The sequence below is a fragment of the Oncorhynchus nerka genome, linkage group LG23 (genome assembly GCF_034236695.1).
Source record: "Oncorhynchus nerka isolate Pitt River linkage group LG23, Oner_Uvic_2.0, whole genome shotgun sequence".
In the NCBI taxonomy this organism is placed as follows: Eukaryota; Metazoa; Chordata; class Actinopteri; order Salmoniformes; family Salmonidae; genus Oncorhynchus; species Oncorhynchus nerka.
In genome coordinates, this window is record NC_088418.1 from 27,584,754 (window position 1) to 27,604,985 (window position 20,232).

The 20,232-nt window shown below is 44.2% G+C and overlaps 1 protein-coding gene across 2 annotated transcripts in view; it reads right to left on the bottom strand.

The window, feature by feature from the left end:
- Positions 1-823: 823 nt before the first annotated feature.
- Positions 824-20,232, bottom strand: part of LOC115106636 (integrin beta-3-like) — a 44,610-nt gene continuing 25,201 nt past the window's right edge. For both annotated transcript variants that reach the window (XM_029629557.2, XM_065008020.1), the window contains 6 exons: positions 17,106-17,565; positions 10,608-10,830; positions 10,218-10,318; positions 9,593-9,712; positions 3,495-3,661; positions 824-2,476 (listed from right to left, as the gene is read on the bottom strand). In XM_029629557.2, the coding sequence (XP_029485417.1) occupies positions 2,405-2,476; positions 3,495-3,661; positions 9,593-9,712; positions 10,218-10,318; positions 10,608-10,830; positions 17,106-17,565 (1,143 nt within the window). In that variant the 3' untranslated portion in view covers positions 824-2,404. The remainder of the gene's footprint in view (positions 2,477-3,494; positions 3,662-9,592; positions 9,713-10,217; positions 10,319-10,607; positions 10,831-17,105; positions 17,566-20,232) is intronic.

Here is a 20,232-nt window from a genome sequence, read left to right on the forward strand (position 1 = left end):
ATCGATTCCAGGGGATGGGACTGAGTACGTCACTAATTCCAGGGTTTGGGGTGGTCACCAGTCATTGCAATTATCTGTCGTGCATGACATGTCTACCAAAAGGCCTGCAATTTGCATACAGGCCAGAAGAGGGAAGCATTGTTCTACACAATATGAATAATATGCTAAACAAACTGGCCCTTGGCCTCCTCGCTTTGGCCCCTGAAACAGAAGCCCAAAGAGGAGGAAAGGCTCTTTGACAAGCCCCTCTCACAAGTAAAAATATTGAGGGGTTTATTTAACCAAAACTGCTAACACGCTTTCAGGGGTAAACTAGACAACAGTCTTCACACACTGCAAGAAACCATAGTCAACCTAATATATTTCTAATATATTAATTTAGTTTTACCCTGTAAACACTATTTTGTTAAGTATTCCAATCATGCACTCTCACAGCGCAATATGGAAGTTGTTTTTAACTTTAAAACCCAGTAGCCAATCATTTTGCATGCAGTGTTCTGCTATATTTAACTTTACAACAATTACTTAAGCAATAATGACCGAGGGGGTGTGGTATATGGCCAATATACTACAGCTAAGGGCGGTTCTACCACATGATGCAACGCAGAGTGCCTGGCTACAGCCCTTAGCCATATACCACAAACCCCCGAGGTGCCTTATTGCTATTATAAACTAGTTATAAATGTAATTAGAACAGTAAAAATAAATGGTATGTCACACCCGTGGTATACAGTCTAATATACCACAGCTTTCAGCCAATCAGCATTCGAGGGCTCGAACGGCCCAGTTTATAATAAGAAATACATATCAGACAAAGTCAGTATCCATTTAAACCCATTATTTATGTATTTATTTAAATGTGTCCCTTGCAAAAGTGGATATGAAAAACAATGTAAAAGAATCAAACTTTTTTTTTTACAATGCAGACCCTTTGAATTTGATATGGAATGATGTCATCATTGTAAGAGCTTCCTTCCTTTTCTGGTAATGGGGCTGTTTTGAGCAAATAAAAACGGTGTCCGGAGTCAGTGAAACCTGTCATCAGTGACATCTTGGCTGGAGGTCCAGTTAAAGTTGAGTCTTACAAATGATTGACAGCTTAACTGGCCCATAATCCACAAGGGCAGTTGATTTAAAGGAAACAAGTGCAACAATATATACAGTGAGCAAATATCTTAATAACACATCACATTTATGAATACAAGACACCGACAATGATGCTTCCACTAAAGGAGTGAATGTATTCATGTTATTGAGAGATGATTTGTTGTGTTGTGTCTGAAGAATGGTATACCTGAACATTATATTGACAATAACTGGGAATGTAAGAAGGGAATGCTGGTTTCACATACAAACAAAGACTCCACACCTCTACCAATAGGTCATTTCAGAGTTGGAGTCCTGATCTAGGATCAGGTTCCCCATATCCATGTAATCTTATTCATTATGATCTGATCCTAGAGCAGCACTCCTACTCTAATACGCTATGGATATGGGGCAATGTGCGGTACATAGAATCATAATATACAACACGGCTGGCGTAAAAACATTTAAGCATCATTGTTTTGCATATCTGAGAGAAGTCAATGCCAACAGCTGAAGGAAACTGTTTATCTGTGAAATGAGAACGCGGGAGAACCCAAAGGCTTTTTTTTGTTTTAGCAAAGTGACAGATCGCTAAACCACATGTCTCAGAAATGTTATTTGGACAATGTGCTTATCATGCCAGACTCTTACAAACAGGAAATTACAGCACGCTGATGAGTAAGTGATGTCATGCGTATGCTATGAGTATCATTATCAGTCAATCAATCAAATGTATTTATAAAGCCCTTTTTACATCAGCTGATGTCACAAAGTGCTGTACAGAAACCCAGCCTAAAACCCCAAACGGCAAGCAACGCAGATGTAGAAGCATAGTGGCTAGGAAAAACTCCCTACAAAGGCAGGAACCTAGGAAGAAACCAAGAGAGGAACCAGACTCTGAGGGTTGGCCGTCCTCTTCTATTTGTCCTTCGCTTCTCCTCTGTCACTAAAGAAAGTAATGTGCCTAACTCGAGTCACGTCTACTGTCGTACATTTCTCTCAATGTAGCCGACTCTACTTTCATTAATGGACAGCCTAAGTTATATTTATGGATTTCGAATGAACTTGTTGGTAGTTAATGTTGAAATGCCTCCGAAAAACACATTTTGGTATCGTTTAAATACATATGTACAACAAATCACTACACAAATATTACATCTTCGTCTTGTGACAGTAGAGCCAGCACATGAAATCGTAACATTCCAGAGGAAATTGAGAGAATCCAATGGGATGCAGTTATTGTAATGATCCTTCAAATGATGCAGTCATTTCAGTGATCCTTCAAATGATGCAGTCATGTCGGTGATCCTGGTTGCCATCACTCCTTGTTGCCTCTGTATGTGATGTTTGTGAAGGTTGAGGTGGCTCCTTTGTACAGGGGGTTATGGACCTACAGTTCAAAACAGAGAGTTTCAGAATGAATGTTATGGGGTCAACTGCAATTCAGCTCAAGTCAATTCAGTTGATGAACTGGAATTTATTAGCGTACATTAGATTTCAAGATCCACCCATTCCTGAATTGACCTGAATGTGGGTTGTGAGTTGAACGTGGGCTTCAATTCAGGAGCTCTATGACGAGTTATGAGGAGTAGCCTTACTTCAGACACATGGTACACCTATCACTCCTGTGGCTCACATGCCGCCCGGCACTCGAGTTACAACAAATTGAGCACATTTAAGCAAGGAGGATGATGGGAGTTCTGGCATCCCATGCGCAGGATTAGGGACTCCAGATGAGCTCAGGACGGGATGTCTGATGGGAAGAGTGTGTGTGTGTGTGAGGCAGCCCCTGCCTGTAAAAGCTAATTAGCGTTAGCTAATTTCAGTGCCAACCAAGCCACCCCTGGGGAGTGGAGGCTGCTTTTTTTTTTTTTTTTTTCTAGAGAGAGAGAGAGAGAGACCCCTCTGCTTCCAACCAAACAATAGATGTTTCAACAACACAAATGAACAAATATTTATGATCTTTTTGCCTTCTTTAATACATTGCTTTGTATGGTAGGAGAGCAGTAGACACCATGGTATACCTGGTAGTTCATAGCCTTGCACTGTGACACCCTCAAATTCAAAATTAAGCATAGAAAGCTGGCTGATTAATTGAATCCCACATCCGATGAATCTACTTGTGTTCTAAATGGAAGATTGTGTCCAGTTGAATGGTTGTAGCTCCCCAGGACTGGCGTTGTTGGCCACCCATGGACTACGGGTTGGTTTCAGCCTAGCAAGCCAAGAATGTGTGTGTGCCCTCTTTTCCTTTTTTCTTTGAATTGAACCTTTACTTAACTAAGCAAGTCAGTTAAGAACAAATTCTTATTTACAATGACGGCCTACCCCGGCCAAACCCGGACGACGCTGGGCCAATTGTGCGCCGCCCTATGGGACTCACGGTCGGATGTGATGCAGCCTCTTACCGTATCCCACTTGGCGCGAGCACGCTCCTCCTCAAACTTGGCGAACTCACGGCGGTCATGAATGGTGACCAGCAGCTTCCAGATGAGCAGGCCGGCCAGACCCAGAACCAAGATGGCCCCGGCTACGGACAGCAGCACCACCAGGATGTCTGGACCCTTAGGGCAGTCTGGGGGAAGAGGGGCAACCAAGGGATGCTTATTTTATTTATCCTTTATTCAGGTGAAATCGAATTGAGATAGGAATCTCCTTTGTGAGAGAGCCCTGTCTACAATAATAAAATGTCAGCAAACTTCCACATAACACAATACAGCAACACATGAGGGCAAGACTTCAAACATCAGTTGCCAGAAGCACAGAAAGACAAGCTTTTAACATTTGAGCCCTTCACAAAGCCTATTGTCCCTAAGCACTGTTCGCAAGTAAGTTTTACGCTTTGCGCATATGGTTAGGATTGGGATTTGGTTAGGAGAAGCTGTTCTTAGATCAGGCTGAAAACAATACCAAATGTCTCCAATAACTCTGTTGGAGTGTGAGAGCTGGTAATAATGATTCTGTTAGTGTATCTGGTCTAAATATGTTTACATTATAAAGGCATTATTAAGGCATTATAAGGAACGACAAGAGGAACTGTAAGATATTTTATACCATGGCTTTGTTGAATACTCGTTTATGATACTGAACTAACTGCTAAATAGTTTGTTAAATGGTTAACCAAATAGCTACCCAGACTATCAAATAGCTACCCAGACTATCAAATAGCTACCCGGACTATCAAATAGCTACCCGGACTATCAAATAGCTACCCGGACTATCAAATAGCTACCCGGACTACCCCTTGACTTTTTCCACATTGTGTTACATAACAGCCTTATTATAAAATTGATTAAATTACTTTTTTTCCTCATCAATGTACACACAATACCACATAATGACAAAGCGAAAACAGGTTTTTAGGGAAAAAAACAGGAATACCTTATTTACATAAGTATTCAGACCCTTTGCTATGAGATTTGAAATTGAGCTCAAGTACATCCTCATTAGCTCATTGTTATGGGTGTATCCAAATAAATGTCACTAGAAAACAGATTAAACAAATGCAAACGCAGCTACTGTTGTTATTCTGGCTGCACTGTTTGACGTGACTGTAAGTTAGCCATAGTTGGCTAGCTAACATGCAAGGGATAAGATAGTTGCCAGCCAGTATGGCAATGGAACATTTAGAACGAACGACTGGGTCGCGTCCATAGATAAAGAACAAAAAGAATGAATGACTGGGTCGCGTCTCTGGCAACTGAATCAATAGAACAACCAGCAGACTTGGGTAGCACCCCTAGGTTTGTGTCGGGACTATATCTTGTGGAAGGATGAAATAGTATGAATAAATTAATCAAAATAAAGTTTTGAATGAAACTATGTAAATCATAATTTGAATACGTTGGTAACTCGTTGTATAAAAGTGATAATGCTCTCGAAGCCGGTGTTAGGTGGATATATTGGCACGGTTTCCCGCAACACCCTTGCCAATACAGTGCATTCGGAAAGTATTGAGACCCTTTCCCTTTTTCCACATTTTGTTACATTACAGCCTTATTCTAATATTCATTCAATCTTTTTTTCCCTCATCAATCTACACACAATACCTGTGGGATTCTGTGTTTTACATTATAGCCATTACCATACACATATGATTAAATATGATCTGATGTTGGCTGTGTGAAGTATCTGCATTTTGTGCACTTGAGCATCATCATGAGATTAAACAACTGCTTGCTACATCTACTTCCCTGTTTGTGTGTGTGACAAGAACTGAGTAACATGGTGGGACATGCATGTTGCAAAACTGTAGATAACAGCCCAGCAGATGCTTTGTCCTTGTGTTTGTATGTAACAATATTGAGCACATGGTGTGACTTGCTGTATCTTACAAAGTTGTGGTTAATCAGGTATAGGGAGGGGTGGTCATCATGAGGTCTAACTGAGATGGAGAAATACTGAACAACACAATAGCAGGAACTGAGCAACTGTTATAACTAGGCTGCGATACCAGAACAGTAAGAATCTATACATCGACGGAGGGAGGACTCCAAGAAGCGTCAAGAGGCGGGGACCAGCCTGAGCGCCTGCGATAGGCTGAGCAAGTCTAAACCACGCTCAGCCTCTACTGTGATAGGCCAACAGATGGGTTGGAACTATGTCTATCACAGTATAAGAACACTGTTTACGTACATCCTGTCAGTTCCCTGTTCTGCCCTGCGTGGTATTACAGTGAGCCCGTATATACGAAAGTTGCATTTGCCATTTATTGCTTAGTTAATAAAAAATACATAGTATACAATCGGTGACTCATTGTCATATTTATCCTGATACCAGATTCGAATTTACGCAACTCTAACATACCCCGTAATGACAAAGCAAAAACAGGTTTAGAAATGTTTGCAATTTTATAAATAAAAAATAAATAAAAACCTTCTATGCATAAGTATTCAAACACTTTGCTATGAGACTCGACATTGAGTTCAGGTGCAACCTGTTTCCATAGATCATCCCTGAGCTCTTTCTACAACTTGATTGGAGTCAACCTGTGGTAAATTCAATTGATTGGATATGATTTGGAAAGGCACACACCTGTCTATATAAAGGTCCAACAGTTGACAGTGCACGCTAGAGCAAAAAGCAAGCCATGAGGTCGAAGGAATTGTCCGTAGAACTCTGAGACAGGATTGTGTCGAGGCACAGATATGGGGAAAGGTACCAAAAATATTCCTGCAGCATTTAAGGTCCCCAAGAACACAGTGGCCTCCATCATTTTTAAATGGAAGAAGTTTGGAACCACCAAGACTATTCCTAGAGCTGTCCACCTGACTAAACTGAGCCATCGGGGGAGAAGTGCCTTGGTCAGGGAGGTTACCAAGAATCCGATGGTCACTCTGACAGAGCTCCAGGGTTCCTTTGTGGAGATGGGAGAACCTTCCAGAAGGACAACCATCTCTGCAGCACTCCACCAATCAGGTCGTTATGGTAGAGAAGCCATTCTTCAGTAAAAGGCACATGACAGCCCGCTTAGAGTTTGCCAAAAGGCACCTAAAGGACTCTGACCATGAGAAACAAGATTCTCTGGTCTGATGAAACGAAAACTGAACTCTTTGGCCTGAATTCCAAGCGTCATGTCTGGAGGAATCCTGCCACCATCCCTATGGTGAAGCATGGTGGTGCCAGCATCATACCTTGGGGATGTTTTTCAGCAGCAGGGACTGGGAGGCTAGTGAGGATCAGGGGAAAGATGAATGGAGCAAAGTACAGAAAGATCCTTGATGAAAACCTGCCCCAGAGCACTCAGGACCTCAGACTGGGGTGAAGGTTCATTTTACAACAGGACAACAACCCTAAGCACACAGCTAAGACAACGCAGGAGTGTCTTCATGACAAGTCTCTGAATGTCCTTGAGTGGCCCAGCCAGAGCCCGGACTTGAACCCGATCATCGAACATCTCTGGAGAGACCTGAAAATAGCTATGACGCTAGCCATTCAACCTGACAGAGCTTGAGAGGATCTGCAGAGTTGAATGGGAGAAACCCCCCAAATACAAGTGTGCCAAATTTATAGCATCATACCCAAGAAGACCCGAGGCTGTATTTGCTGCTAAAGGTTCTTCAACAAAGTAAATATTTCTGTAAATGAGATATTTCCATTTAAAAATTATTATTTTTTAAATAAATGTGCAAACATTTCTAAAAACCTGTTTTTGCTTTTTCATTATTTGGTATTGTGTTTGTAAGTCGCTCTGGATAAGAGCGTCTGCTAAATGACTTAAATGTAAAATGTAAAATGTAGGCTGATGAAAAAAAAGATTTAATCAATTTTAGAATAAGGCTGTAACGTAACAAAATGTGGAAAAAGTCAAGGGGTCTGAATACTTTCTGAATGCACTGTATATCCCCCAAACACCAGCTTCTCAGGCATTATCACTTAAATCATGCAGGGTCTAATTCAATGGCTATGAAGTTCATTCTTACATGTTCTTTGATTGAGCTAGGATTTATGGTTTAGTTAGCTAAACTAGCAAGTCTGTTTGTTTGGTTACCAAGGCAACTATTGTAGCGATCTAGTAAACTTGCAGGTTAGCTACTTCAGTGGATGTTGAACACATTTCTACCGGCAACTGAACACATTTCTAGCAGCAAATGTGTTAAATTATACCCGGGGATAATCAACTCGTGGCTCTATGCGTTCTCTGGAAAATAATGCAACTCCGTGTAAGGTTAGTGCCACTACCCTAGCGCCTCGTGGAACACACCTTCCACGTCGTGCATTATATTCCATAGAACGCCCCTTCTTGATTATCCCTTACATAGGGAAACGGCTAGTGATGAACATGAGGAAGGGATGACCTATACCAGATGAGTTATACCTACTCTCCCTCATTCTGGTCCCTCGTTTGGGTCCAACCGTGTGTGTCTGTGCGTTTGTTTGTGGGTGTGTGTGTGTGTGCGTGCGTTTGTTGCGCAACATTCTCGAGGAAGCAGGCAGGGGTGTACTTTTACAGCTACATCAAAGCAACTCCTTTTCTCCCACCTTTCCGATTTCCCTCCCCTCTTATGCATCATTCTTCTCATTCTATACCTCCCTCGCTCTAACTCAATTTCCTGTCGCTCTACCTTTCCTACTCACTTCTCTCATGCTCTATCCATCCTCCCATCTTCACGGCTGAATAAGATGAGCCTGGACACTGTTAGGATATGGTTATAGGATATGATTTTAAATATTGGACAACAGTTACACTGGTTAAAAGTGATCTTTTTTTATGGTGCCGAGTCACGACTTAAAGAAGTAAGTCTTACCCCATTCTAGCATTTCAAGTGTCTTTGAATGGGTGATATGATCCCCGTCTCCTCATCAGAATACATTTTGATTCCACAAGTTGGTTTTATTTAGCCTGGTCTGTGCTGTCGGGCCAACTCCTACGCTATTGACATAGGCGTTGCTACACAGCACAAGCAGATCTGCGACCAGGCTCGGGTTTCATTAGTGTCTGTTGATGAAACGTATGAGTCTGTACCGATTGTGTATGGGATGATGTTTCAGATTGTAAACACGCCTTGTTTATGGCAATATGTACCGTATGAGTATACAATCTTAGAAAAAAAAGGGTTCCAAAAGGGTTCTTCAGCTGTCCCCATAGGAGAACACTTTATGGTTACAGGTCGAACTCTTTTGGCTTCCATGTAGAACCCTCTGGAGAAAGGGTTCTACATTGAACCCAATAGGGTTCTATCTGGAACCAAAAGGGTTCTACCGTTAACCAAAAAGGGTTCTTCAAAGGGTTCTCCTATGGGGACAGCTATAGAACCCTTTTAGGTTCTAGATAGCACCTTTTTGAGTGTACACATAGAAAGTGAAGGATATAGTAATTTTGTGCTAACCAAAGGTTTGTTTATTCTACCTCTGCTTATGTGAGTTGGACTTCAGGAATTCCAGTTCTGGCAGGCCCTACACATCAACTAAACCTAATACAACCCCAAATACTTTTGTCGACTATTTGAGGCAGGTTCAACATGGCTGTTTCTGTTTAGTGTTCTCCCCCCCCCCCCCCCCCAATCCTCCCCAGAGGATTGTGAAGCGTCAGCGGGTTCCTCGGGAGCCGGGTGCTTGTTTACGAGCGTCTTTTTACAAGGTAGGGTCCACACGTGGGTCCACTAAAAGCAGGCCCAGGGACAGGCTTTCTCTGCGGGCGCTGGCTGTTAACAGCTTTTTGCAACCGACGACTCTTTCAACATGGCTGCTTAACAAGCAGATGGATGGATGGGGATGGATGGCGATGGATGGGGGTAGGTGGGATCAAAAGGGAGCACTGATTGAACATGAGGCTCCAAAGAGAGTGGGCATGGATGTGTTGCTTTGTGGTTGTAGTGTCTTGTGGTGACTTTTACATTTGGTAAATAAAATAACAACAGCCATTAGTTTTTTTTGTTCAAACACACTTCTACTAAAATCTGAAGTTTAGCATTTTGGAAAATACCATTTAGCATTTTGCGGACACAAAATATGTCCTCAAAAAGGTGTGTGTGCATTTGTGTGCGTGTGTTTGTATGATTCTTACCGGGCTCTTTGACCACAAATAGGATGGACTTGCCACTGGCGTCCTCATAATACTGGAAGCGCTCCACACAGTCATCCTCATCCTTATAGGTGCAGTTCACAGCATTTTTATCATGGAACTCTGGGAGGCAGAGAGAAGGAGTAGGGAATCATCTTTCTCTTTTCTTTACACAAAATAGTCCTATCATTTGATACAATGTCAGCCATCTTGACTGTAAATAGTGTCATGCTAATGACAATCTCAAGACAGCGTCATGATGTTCATTTGGGTATTCATGTTGGATATTAAACAGAGGTGGTTTGAAGCGTGTTTTTCAGTCAAATATTTGGCGTCTTATTTGCATAAATGGACAACCATTTGGCTTTGTTGGTCACATATGCTGTGAACTGTGTGGACTAGACGGTCATTTGTACTCCAAACTTCGACCTGGCACAGTCAGAGGAGGATGGGCCCCACCTCCGAGTCTGGTTCCACTCATGGTTTCTTCCTTCTAGGGAGTTTTGCCTTACTACTGTACTGCTGCTTGCTTTGGGGGTCAAGGTTGGGTTACTGTAAAGTACTTTGTGAATGTAGCTGTAAAAAGGGATACTTAAATCAAATGGGATTTGAAATGGATTTGTCTTACCAAGGTCGTCCACCAGCTGAATCTCGTCTCTGCAGATGCGGGTGCAGGTGTTGTCATCAAACAGCTTCCCTCGCTTGAAATGCTTACATTCCACACACTCTCTGTACCAGTCCAGGTGCGCACACACACACACACACACACACACACACACACACACACACGTCAGCATCTATTACTCATGTTCTTCTCAACATGAGGTAATTACATTATTCAATGACTCAACTGTCTGTGAGTCAGTCTAGTCTGAATTGAACTGTACAGTACTTTTTCTTAGGTACAACACTGTAGACCTTTTCTCTGTGTGAGAGTGTGTGTGTGTGTGTGTGTGTGTGTGTGTGTGTGTGTGTGTGTGTGTCTGTCTGTCTGTGTGTGTGTGGATACCACACTCACTTCTTCATGGTGCAGGCATCGGGGCAGGTGGGGCACTTGTCGCAGGTGGCCCCATAGGCCCCCGGCTGGGTGCACTCGCAGGCCCCGCACACACACTGGCCCCGGCCACTACACAGCAGGCCAAGGCTGGACATACAGGTGTCAGTACGGCGGGAGCAGTTACAGTTCTCCCCCTGCCAGTCCGAGTCACACTGGCAGAACCCACAGTCACAGGTGCCGTGGCCTGGGGGAGGAGAGAGCCAGAGGGAAGGAAGGAAGTAAGGAAGAGGGGAGGAGGAGAGAGAGGATGCAGAAATATGGGTGATGGGGTGAGGGAAGAATAGAGGGAAGAGGAGAAGAAGAAGAGGGTATAGCAAAGACAGGAAGGTGAGAGAGGAGAGGGAGACGAGGAGAGGGGAGTAAGGTGAGTAGGGTTGAGGGAGAAGGAAGGGTGGAACGTTGAGAGGGGGCGGAGAAAGTCAAAACATGGGTAGTCGTTCAGGTGACTATAGTCTCAAATGTGTTCTTCCTATAATATATTTACAGAAGTTCATAATATTTCGGTGCACTTTTTGATGAATCCCAGTGAATGTGACATTAGAGATTGGTACGAATGAACACTATTTCTGAACCATGTTCAGTTGGCTGTTCCGGAGTTCCAAATTGAGCAGCTGCTGAAAAATGAGCTGTATATATTGAGATTTAAATGTTTTTTTAGAGTGAAGTACATCGAAAAAATCAAGAGAAAACTGCAAGACTCAATAGAAGACAAAACAAGGAACAAACCAAAAAGACAGGCTTTTGAAGAAGTAACTATTTTTCATAAAATTGTACAGTTATCTTAGCTAGCTGAATTGCTAGCTGAATTGTTTACTTGTTGCTAAGCAGTTGCTAGGGACTCTCCTGGAAGAAGCTAGCTAGCTTACAAAGAATAACAACAAAAAATATCTAGTTAACAGAAGAAAGGAAGACAAAATAAGGACAGAAGAAAAAGGAAAAGAAAAAGGACAACAAAGTGAAACCTCTAAAGAAACAAGAGACCATAATACAAGAAACAGCACTATAGAGAGATAGAACAACAACAACGCAACCACTGCCAGCTAGCCTACTTCAGCAGTACTGTATCATTTGAATTATTTTAGTCAATAAGATTCCTGCTACGTAAGCTTAACTTTCTGAACATTCGAGACGTGTAGTCCATTTGTCATTCCAATCTTCTTTGCATTAGCGTAGCCTCTTCTGTAGCCTGTCAACTATGTGTCTGTCTATCCCTGTTCTCTCCTCTCTGCACAGACCATACAAACGCTCCACACCGCGTGGCCGCGGCCACTCTAATCTGGTGGTCCCAGCGCGCACGACCCACGTGGAGTTCCAGGTCTCCGGTAGCCTCTGGAACTGTAGATCTGCGGCCAACAAGGCAGAGTTCATCTCAGCCTATGCCTCCCTCCAGTCCCTCGACTTCTTGGCACTGACGGAAACATGGATCACCACAGATAACACTGCTACTCCTACTGCTCTCTCTTCGTCCGCCCACGTGTTCTCGCACACCCCGAGAGCTTCTGGTCAGCGGGGTGGTGGCACCGGGATCCTCATCTCTCCCAAGTGGTCATTCTCTCTTTCTCCCCTTACCCATCTGTCTATCGCCTCCTTTGAATTCCATGCTGTCACAGTTACCAGCCCTTTCAAGCTTAACATCCTTATCATTTATCGCCCTCCAGGTTCCCTCGGAGAGTTCATCAATGAGCTTGATGCCTTGATAAGCTCCTTTCCTGAGGATGGCTCACCTCTCACAGTTCTGGGCGACTTTAACCTCCCCACGTCTACCTTTGACTCATTCCTCTCTGCCTCCTTCTTTCCACTCCTCTCCTCTTTTGACCTCACCCTCTCACCTTCCCCCTCTACTCACAAGGCAGGCAATACGCTCGACCTCATCTTTACTAGATGCTGTTCTTCCACTAACCTCACTGCAACTCCCCTCCAAGTCTCCGACCACTACCTTGTATCCTTTTCCCTCTTGCTCTCATCCAACACTTCCCACACTGCCCCTACTCGGATGGTATCGCGCCGTCCCAATCTTCGCTCTCTCTCCCCCGCTACTCTCTCCTCTTCCATCCTATCATCTCTTCCCTCTGCTCAAACCTTCTCCAACCTATCTCCTGATTCTGCCTCCTCAACCCTCCTCTCCTCCCTTTCTGCATCCCTTGATTCTCTATGTCCCCTATCCTCCAGGCCGGCTCGGTCCTCCCCTCCTGCTCCGTGGCTCGACGACTCATTGCGAGCTCACAGAACAGGGCTCCGGGCAGCCGAGCGGAAATGGAGGAAAACTCGCCTCCCTGCGGACCTGGCATCCTTTCACTCCCTCCTCTCTACATTTTCCTCTTCTGTCTCTGCTGCTAAAGCCACTTTCTACCACTCTAAAGTCCAAGCATCTGCCTCTAACCCTAGGAAGCTCTTTGCCACCTTCTCCTCCCTCCTGAATCCTCCTCCCCCTCCCCCTCCTCCCCCTCTCTGCAGATGACTTCGTCAACCATTTTGAAAAGAAGGTCGACGACATCCGATCCTCGTTTGCTAAGTCAAATGGCACCGCTGGTTCTGCTCACACTGCCCTACCCTGTGCTCTGACCTCTTTCTCCCTCTCTCTCCAGATGAAATCTCGCGTCTTGTGACGGCCGGCCGCCCAACAACCTGCCCGCTTGACCCTATTCCCTCCTCTCTTCTCCAGACCATTTCCGGAGACCTTCTCCCTTACCTCACCTCGCTCATCAACTCATCCCTGACCGCTGGCTACGTCCCTTCTGTCTTCAAGAGAGCGAGAGTTGCACCCCTTCTGAAAAAACCTACACTCGATCCCTCCGATGTCAACAACTACAGACCAGTATCCCTTCTTTCTTTTCTCTCCAAAACTCTTGAACGTGCCGTCCTTGGCCAGCTCTCCCGCTATCTCTCTCAGAATGACCTTCTTGATCCAAATCAGTCAGGTTTCAAGACTAGTCATTCAACTGAGACTGCTCTTCTCTGTATCACGGAGGCCCTCCGCACTGCTAAAGCTAACTCTCTCTCCTCTGCTCTCATCCTTCTAGACCTATCGGCTGCCTTCGATACTGTGAACCATCAGATCCTCCTCTCCACCCTCTCCGAGTTGGGCATCTCCGGCGCGGCCCACGCTTGGATTGCGTCCTACCTGACAGGTCGCTCCTACCAGGTGGCGTGGCGAGAATCTGTCTCCTCACCACGCGCTCTCACCACTGGCGTCCCCAGGGCTCTGTTCTAGGCCCTCTCCTATTCTCGCTATACACCAAGTCACTTGGCTCTGTCATAACCTCACATGGTCTCTCCTATCATTGCTATGCAGACGACACACAATTAATCTTCTCCTTTCCCCCTTCTGATGACCAGATGGCGAATCGCATCTCTGCATGTCTGGCAGACATATCAGTGTGGATGACGGATCACCACCTCAAGCTGAACCTCGGCAAGACGGAGCTGCTCTTCCTCCCAGGGAAGGACTGCCCGTTCCATGATCTCGCCATCACGGTTGACAACTCCATTGTGTCCTCCTCTCAGAGCGCTAAGAACCTTGGCGTGATCCTGGACAACACCCTGTCGTTCTCAACTAACATCAAGGCGGTGGCCCGTTCTTGTAGGTTCATGCTCTACAACATCCGCAGAGTACGACCCTGCCTCACACAGGAAGCAGCGCAGGTCCTAATCCAGGCACTTGTCATCTCCCGTCTGGATTACTGCAACTCGCTGTTGGCTGGGCTCCCTGCCTGTGCCATTAAACCCCTACAACTCATCCAGAACGCCGCAGCCCGTCTGGTGTTCAACCTTCCCAAGTTCTCTCACATAACCCCGCTCCTCCGCTCTCTCCACTGGCTTCCAGTTGAAGCTCGCATCCGCTACAAGACCATGGTGCTTGCCTACGGAGCTGTGAGGGGAACGGCACCTCAGTACCTCCAGGCTCTGATCAGGCCCTACACCCAAACAAGGGCACTGCGTTCATCCACCTCTGGCCTGCTCGCCTCCCTACCACTGAGGAAGTACAGTTCCCGCGCAGCCCAGTCAAAACTGTTCGCTGCTCTGGCCCCCCAATGGTGGAACAAACTCCCTCACGACGCCAGGACAGCGGAGTCAATCACCACCTTCCGGAGACACCTGAAACCCCACCTCTTTCAGGAATACCTAGGATAGGATAAAGTAATCCTTCTCACCCCCCCCTTAAAAGATTTAGATGCACTATTGTAAAGTGGCTGTTCCACTGGATGTCTTAAGGTGAACGCACCAATTTGTAAGTCGCTCTGGATAAGAGCGTCTGCTAAATGACTTAAATGTAAATGTAATGTTGAATACAGTCATTTCATCAACAATCTATTTGCATTTCCAATCTCTTGATAACATATTTGATAAATCATTGGTTACATAAGGAGATTTGCCATACATTCCACACACATTGTCTTTTTTTCCAAATGGCAGCCTATTCCCTATATAGTGCACGACTTTTCATCAGAGCCCTATGGGCCCCGGTCAAAAGTGGGCACTGGTCAAAAGTAGTGCACTCAATAGGGAATAGGGTACCATTTTGGACGAAGTGCATTGAACCCTATAAAGCATACTTGGGTGTTATCAAAAATTGCTAATCCACCCTAAATCCGTCTGGAAAAAAAACAGGTATTGGAATGGTGAGGAATTCCAGGAATTTTAAGCCAAATACTGGGAAGTAGCAAGTCCTGTTTCTGTAATAGTTGTAGCGCTGGAAGTGGAACTAATTCCATTGTTGTTTCTCTAGAACATAAAATATGGTGTCAGCGGTGTCTGGGTGCTTTTTTAGCCTGTGTGTGCATGAGTGTGTGTGCGCGTGCATGTATATGTGTGTGTTGTTTTGGACCCCTTGCCAGTAAGACAGTTACAGTGCAGAACATACATCTGCTGTTGTTGGTTTATCACCACAGACCAGACTCCAGATAAACAATAGGACAGGAAAAGTGAGTGAACCGCCTGGATAACAAAATGACTTGTCAAAAACAAACATTAAGGAAGCCACAAGCCTTCCAACCACCACTCTCCTGTCATTATGCCATTCTCTAACTGCTTCTCTCTAAAACTGTGTTATGTGGGCATTGTTTCCCACCCTGAACAATACATAACACACACACACACACATACACATCAACTGCATTTCCAGCTCGTTACCTCAGGCCCCTTTTACCAGACCAGGTTTATTTTTAGCTCTATGACAGCATCAGCCAATGACAAAGCAGAGAGGTATTTTCCTCAATCATCATTGCACTTTGGGGAATAGAGCAAATAAGGTTGTGAGGATTGGATTGGAGAGGGCAAATGTACAACGAAGCAGGCAGGGTACATGTCTTGCAGTGATGATGTTGGTTATGAGGGGATACAGGAATATGGGATACAAGCTAGTGACATAGTGCTTGTGAGTGGATTTCAGTGAATGCAACGCTTTGAATTAAGCGTTATCAGAGCACTAAGTGAATAGATTTACAGTACCCAAAATCCAGCATTACAGAAGGCCTTAATCCACTATTTGACAGGGGCACAGATAATGCAGGCTTTACATGTGTTCCCTGTGTTCAGCAGCCTTGTTGCACCCACTCTGGCATCGCTTACAGTGAATGACCTCTAGCATTAGAGCTAAACTCTAAGGATGGTCATACACTAGACATTTGCTTTCGCTGAACCACCCAAACTTGAGCTCAAATTCACACCGCACTAACTACTTACTGTAAGAACTACTGTTAACACATTTTTTAAAGCTTACTTCAACTTGTGGTGCAGTTATAATGTATACATAAGCATGTAAGACCGCCTGATTAGCCTTATCAGCTAACACCCAACCCACACTAACTACGTACACACAAACAATAAACCTTTAACTACTTGTTCTTTCTACGTGACAAATGCAAAGTCGGAGCTTGGTAGGCACTTGTTCTATCATTACCTCAGTAGCTCAGCTCAAACCCAAACACACCAGTCAAACGCATGTCTTAGCCCACACAGCCGCAGCTCACAGCACAGAGCCACATGTTTGTTGTGAATGGAGCTAGCCCTTAGCCCTGGGCATAACAGAGGCAGACAGAGAGAGAGCGAGAGAGTGAGAGAGAGTCTGGCTGGCTGTTATGGTTGGTAATTCCTCCCATATGAGGTCTTCAGTAAGATGAGGATTGAGGATGGCTAGTACTGGCCTGGAAAAAGCTCACTGATTTTTCCCCAGAAACTCTGACAGAAACAACTGAATTTGTTTTGAGGATGTCTAAGTTCATCTTGGGATAAAAAGTGTTATAAGTTGTCTAAATGTAATTTTTAAAGGTCAGAAGATTGTGATGAAAGATTGTAGGCCACAAACACTGAAAAACCTATACATTTATAGAACTTGCCAGAAATAATTTTCCAGCTAACTGAAATGTAAACATGTGGCCAGACCAGACCAGCAACAAGTCTGGGCTGTAGTTATAGGCACTAAGCACTTTGAAACCCCTCCCTCCTTCCCTCTCCTCTCACCTGAGCACAGCTCGCCCTTGTAGCGCAGGCAGTTGAAGTCATCGCACTCGCACAACTTGCCCCACACCTTGCCAAAGTCGCTGCTGTGGCACACGCATTGCCCGCACACGCAGTCGCCCCTCCCAGTGCACACCGCTGCCCCAGGACCCCCTGCACCCCCAATGCCCACGGTGGAGGGGACACTACACCGGTCCTGTTCCGTGGTGCTGTAGTCACCCTCGGCACACTCGCACCGCGGCCCCAGTCGCCCCGGGTGACACAGGCAGATGCCACACTCGTAGGTGCCGTTGCCATTGTTACAGACAGGGCTAAGTGGCTCGGCGCGGGCCTGGCACTTGCACTCGCACTCGAAGGTGACAGTGACGGTCAGAGAGTCCTTGAAGCCCACAGGCTTGATGACGAACGTCTTGCGCTTGTCCTTGGGGCAGCCACGCGCCCGCGCCTCCACGCTGAAGGAGACCTGGGTGGAGGAGTAGAAGGGTGGAGGTGTGGAGGTAGAAGAGGTTAGTGCAGTGAGTAGATGGGTAGCACACAGGAGGAATGTGTAATGTGAATATGTGGTTCTAGAGATGGGGAATGTAGGTCAGTAAAGTGTGTGTCTTGGGCAGGGTTTTGGTAGGTTACTTTCTAAATGTAATCTGTTACAGTTACTAGTTACCTGTCCAAAATTGTAATCAGTAACATAACTTTTGGATTACCCAAACGCAGTAATGTAATCTGATTACACCGTGGCCCCAGGCCCCAGTTACTTTTAGATTACTTTCCCCTTAAGAGGCATTAGAAGAAGTAAAAATGTATGTTATCAATTGAACCACATCTATTGCAGGATTAATCCATTTTTAAGTTTACATAGCTGGCCATATATGGATGCTATATTTGGAAATATGGAAGTATAGATTAGCCAAATTGTTTAACCTGAGCATAACCCCAAAACTAAGGATTTTTTTTATTCAGCCCTACTCTGTTGTTTATGATTTTGTTGTCATGGAGGACAGATTGGGCTCATTGATTCGAGTTGAAAAATAAATGCTGTGCTCATGGAATGGCATGCATTGAGCACTACTGAAAGTGCCATATGCTACATTTGCAATAGGCATGTTTACCTTTTTGTTGGTGACACTTTGATATCTTGATAATATGCAGCTGTTTAAAGGGCAATCCACAGATGAAACAAAAGGACACCCCGCCTCTGTTTTGATAAATGCTGAGGCATGGGCCTGGAGAAATGTAACCACTCTCAGATTAATAGACAGGGCTCTGGATGCAAGGACTGACCATCCATGATATTAAAATGATTGTTTTAACCATGTTATGAGGCTACACAGTGTTTGTTTACATTTACAATGTTTACAAACATTGGAGAAAAACAAGCTTACATTTTGGGTTCTTATGGAGTGTGACAGTTCAACTAAAATCATGAGGCATTTCTAAGTTATATTCTTCAAGAATCAATGGATATATATATATATATATATATACACACACAGTTGAAGTCAGAAGTTTACATACACTTGGATTGGAGTCATTAAAACTCGTTTTTCAACCACTCCACAAATGTCTTGTAAACAAACTATAGTTTTGGCAAGTCGGTTAGGACATCTACTTTGTGCATGACACAAGTCATTTTTCCAACAAGTGTTTACAGACAGATTATTTCACTTATAATTCAGTGTATCACAAGCAACGTCTCAAGACATCAGTCAGGAAGTTAAAGCTTGGTCGCAAATGGGTCTTCCAAATGGACAATGACCCCAAGCATACTTCCAAAGTTGTGGCAAAATGGATTAAGGACAACAAAGTCAAGGTATTGGAGTGGCCATCACAAAACCCTGACCTCAATCCTATAGAACATTTGTGGGCAGAAAAAGCGTGTGCGAGCAAGGAGGCCTACAAACCTGACTCAGTTGCACCAGCTATGTCAGGAAGAATGAACAAAAATTCACCCAACTTATTGTGGAAGCTTGTGGAAGGCTACCCGAAACGTTTGACCCAAGTTAAACAATTTCAAGGCAATGCTACCAAATACTAATTGAGTGTATGTAAACTTCTGACCCACTGGGAATGTGATGAAAGAAATAAAAGCTTAAATAAATCATTCTCTCCACTATTATTCTGACATTTCTTAAAATAAAGTGGTGATCCTACCTGACCTAAAACGGGGAATTTTTACTTTATAAAAAAAAAAAAAATGTCAGTAATTGTGAAAAACTGAGTTTAAATCTATTTGGCTAAGGTATATGTAAACTTACGACTTCCACTGTATGTACAAAAATGGATGACGCAACTACAGACTGCCCCTTAAGTGTGCGAGTTTGAGCATGTGTCCGTTAGGCCTATGGATGTCATTTTTTTGTCAGCATGACTTAGATTGAGCAATAAAAGCCACAATTTTATTCCATAGGCTGGGTTCCACACTGTGCATCTGTTGCAAGAGTACATTTTTCACTGGCTGTTCACTGGTTTCAAAAACAATGATTGTTAAACCTCTTGAAATCAACCACTATTGGGTTCAAATACACATTTAGATTTGTGAACAGCCATCCAGAACAACCACAATCCGTAAGGGGCAAATAGCTAAATGAGAGAGCAGCAGTGTGATTCACATCAATTTGCAATGTAGATAACAATAATAAGTGATATCCGTATCTCCGTAGACTACACCACTGCTGTCATCCTTACCTCCAAGCGTTTATTCAAGTTGGATAATCTTTGGATGCTGACAGCAGTCGCACCATTGGAAGACATAGCTTGGACTGTAGCCTACAAAACCCTATTCCTGCTCTTTTCCCTCGATCGATCAAACCCATTTGGTGTGTCACTATAGTGGTGTCTGACTTGTGGTCAGACTCGCTCAGGTGGAACAAACTTAAACTTGCACCTTTTTTCAATGCTGATTTGAATGTCATTGAGAAAACAGAGAAGTGTCAAACCTCCTTTCTGAATTTAAAAGTAATCCTCGAAGTAATCTAGTTTTTCAAAAGTATCTGTAATCTGTTTACAGATTTTTTGTAATCCCTTACATGTTACGGATTACATGTCATCTGTTACTCCCCAACCCTGGTATTGGGTGTGGGACTGAGGGTGTCTATGAGTATATGAGCAGTGTGTACGCACACATTTCTCTTTT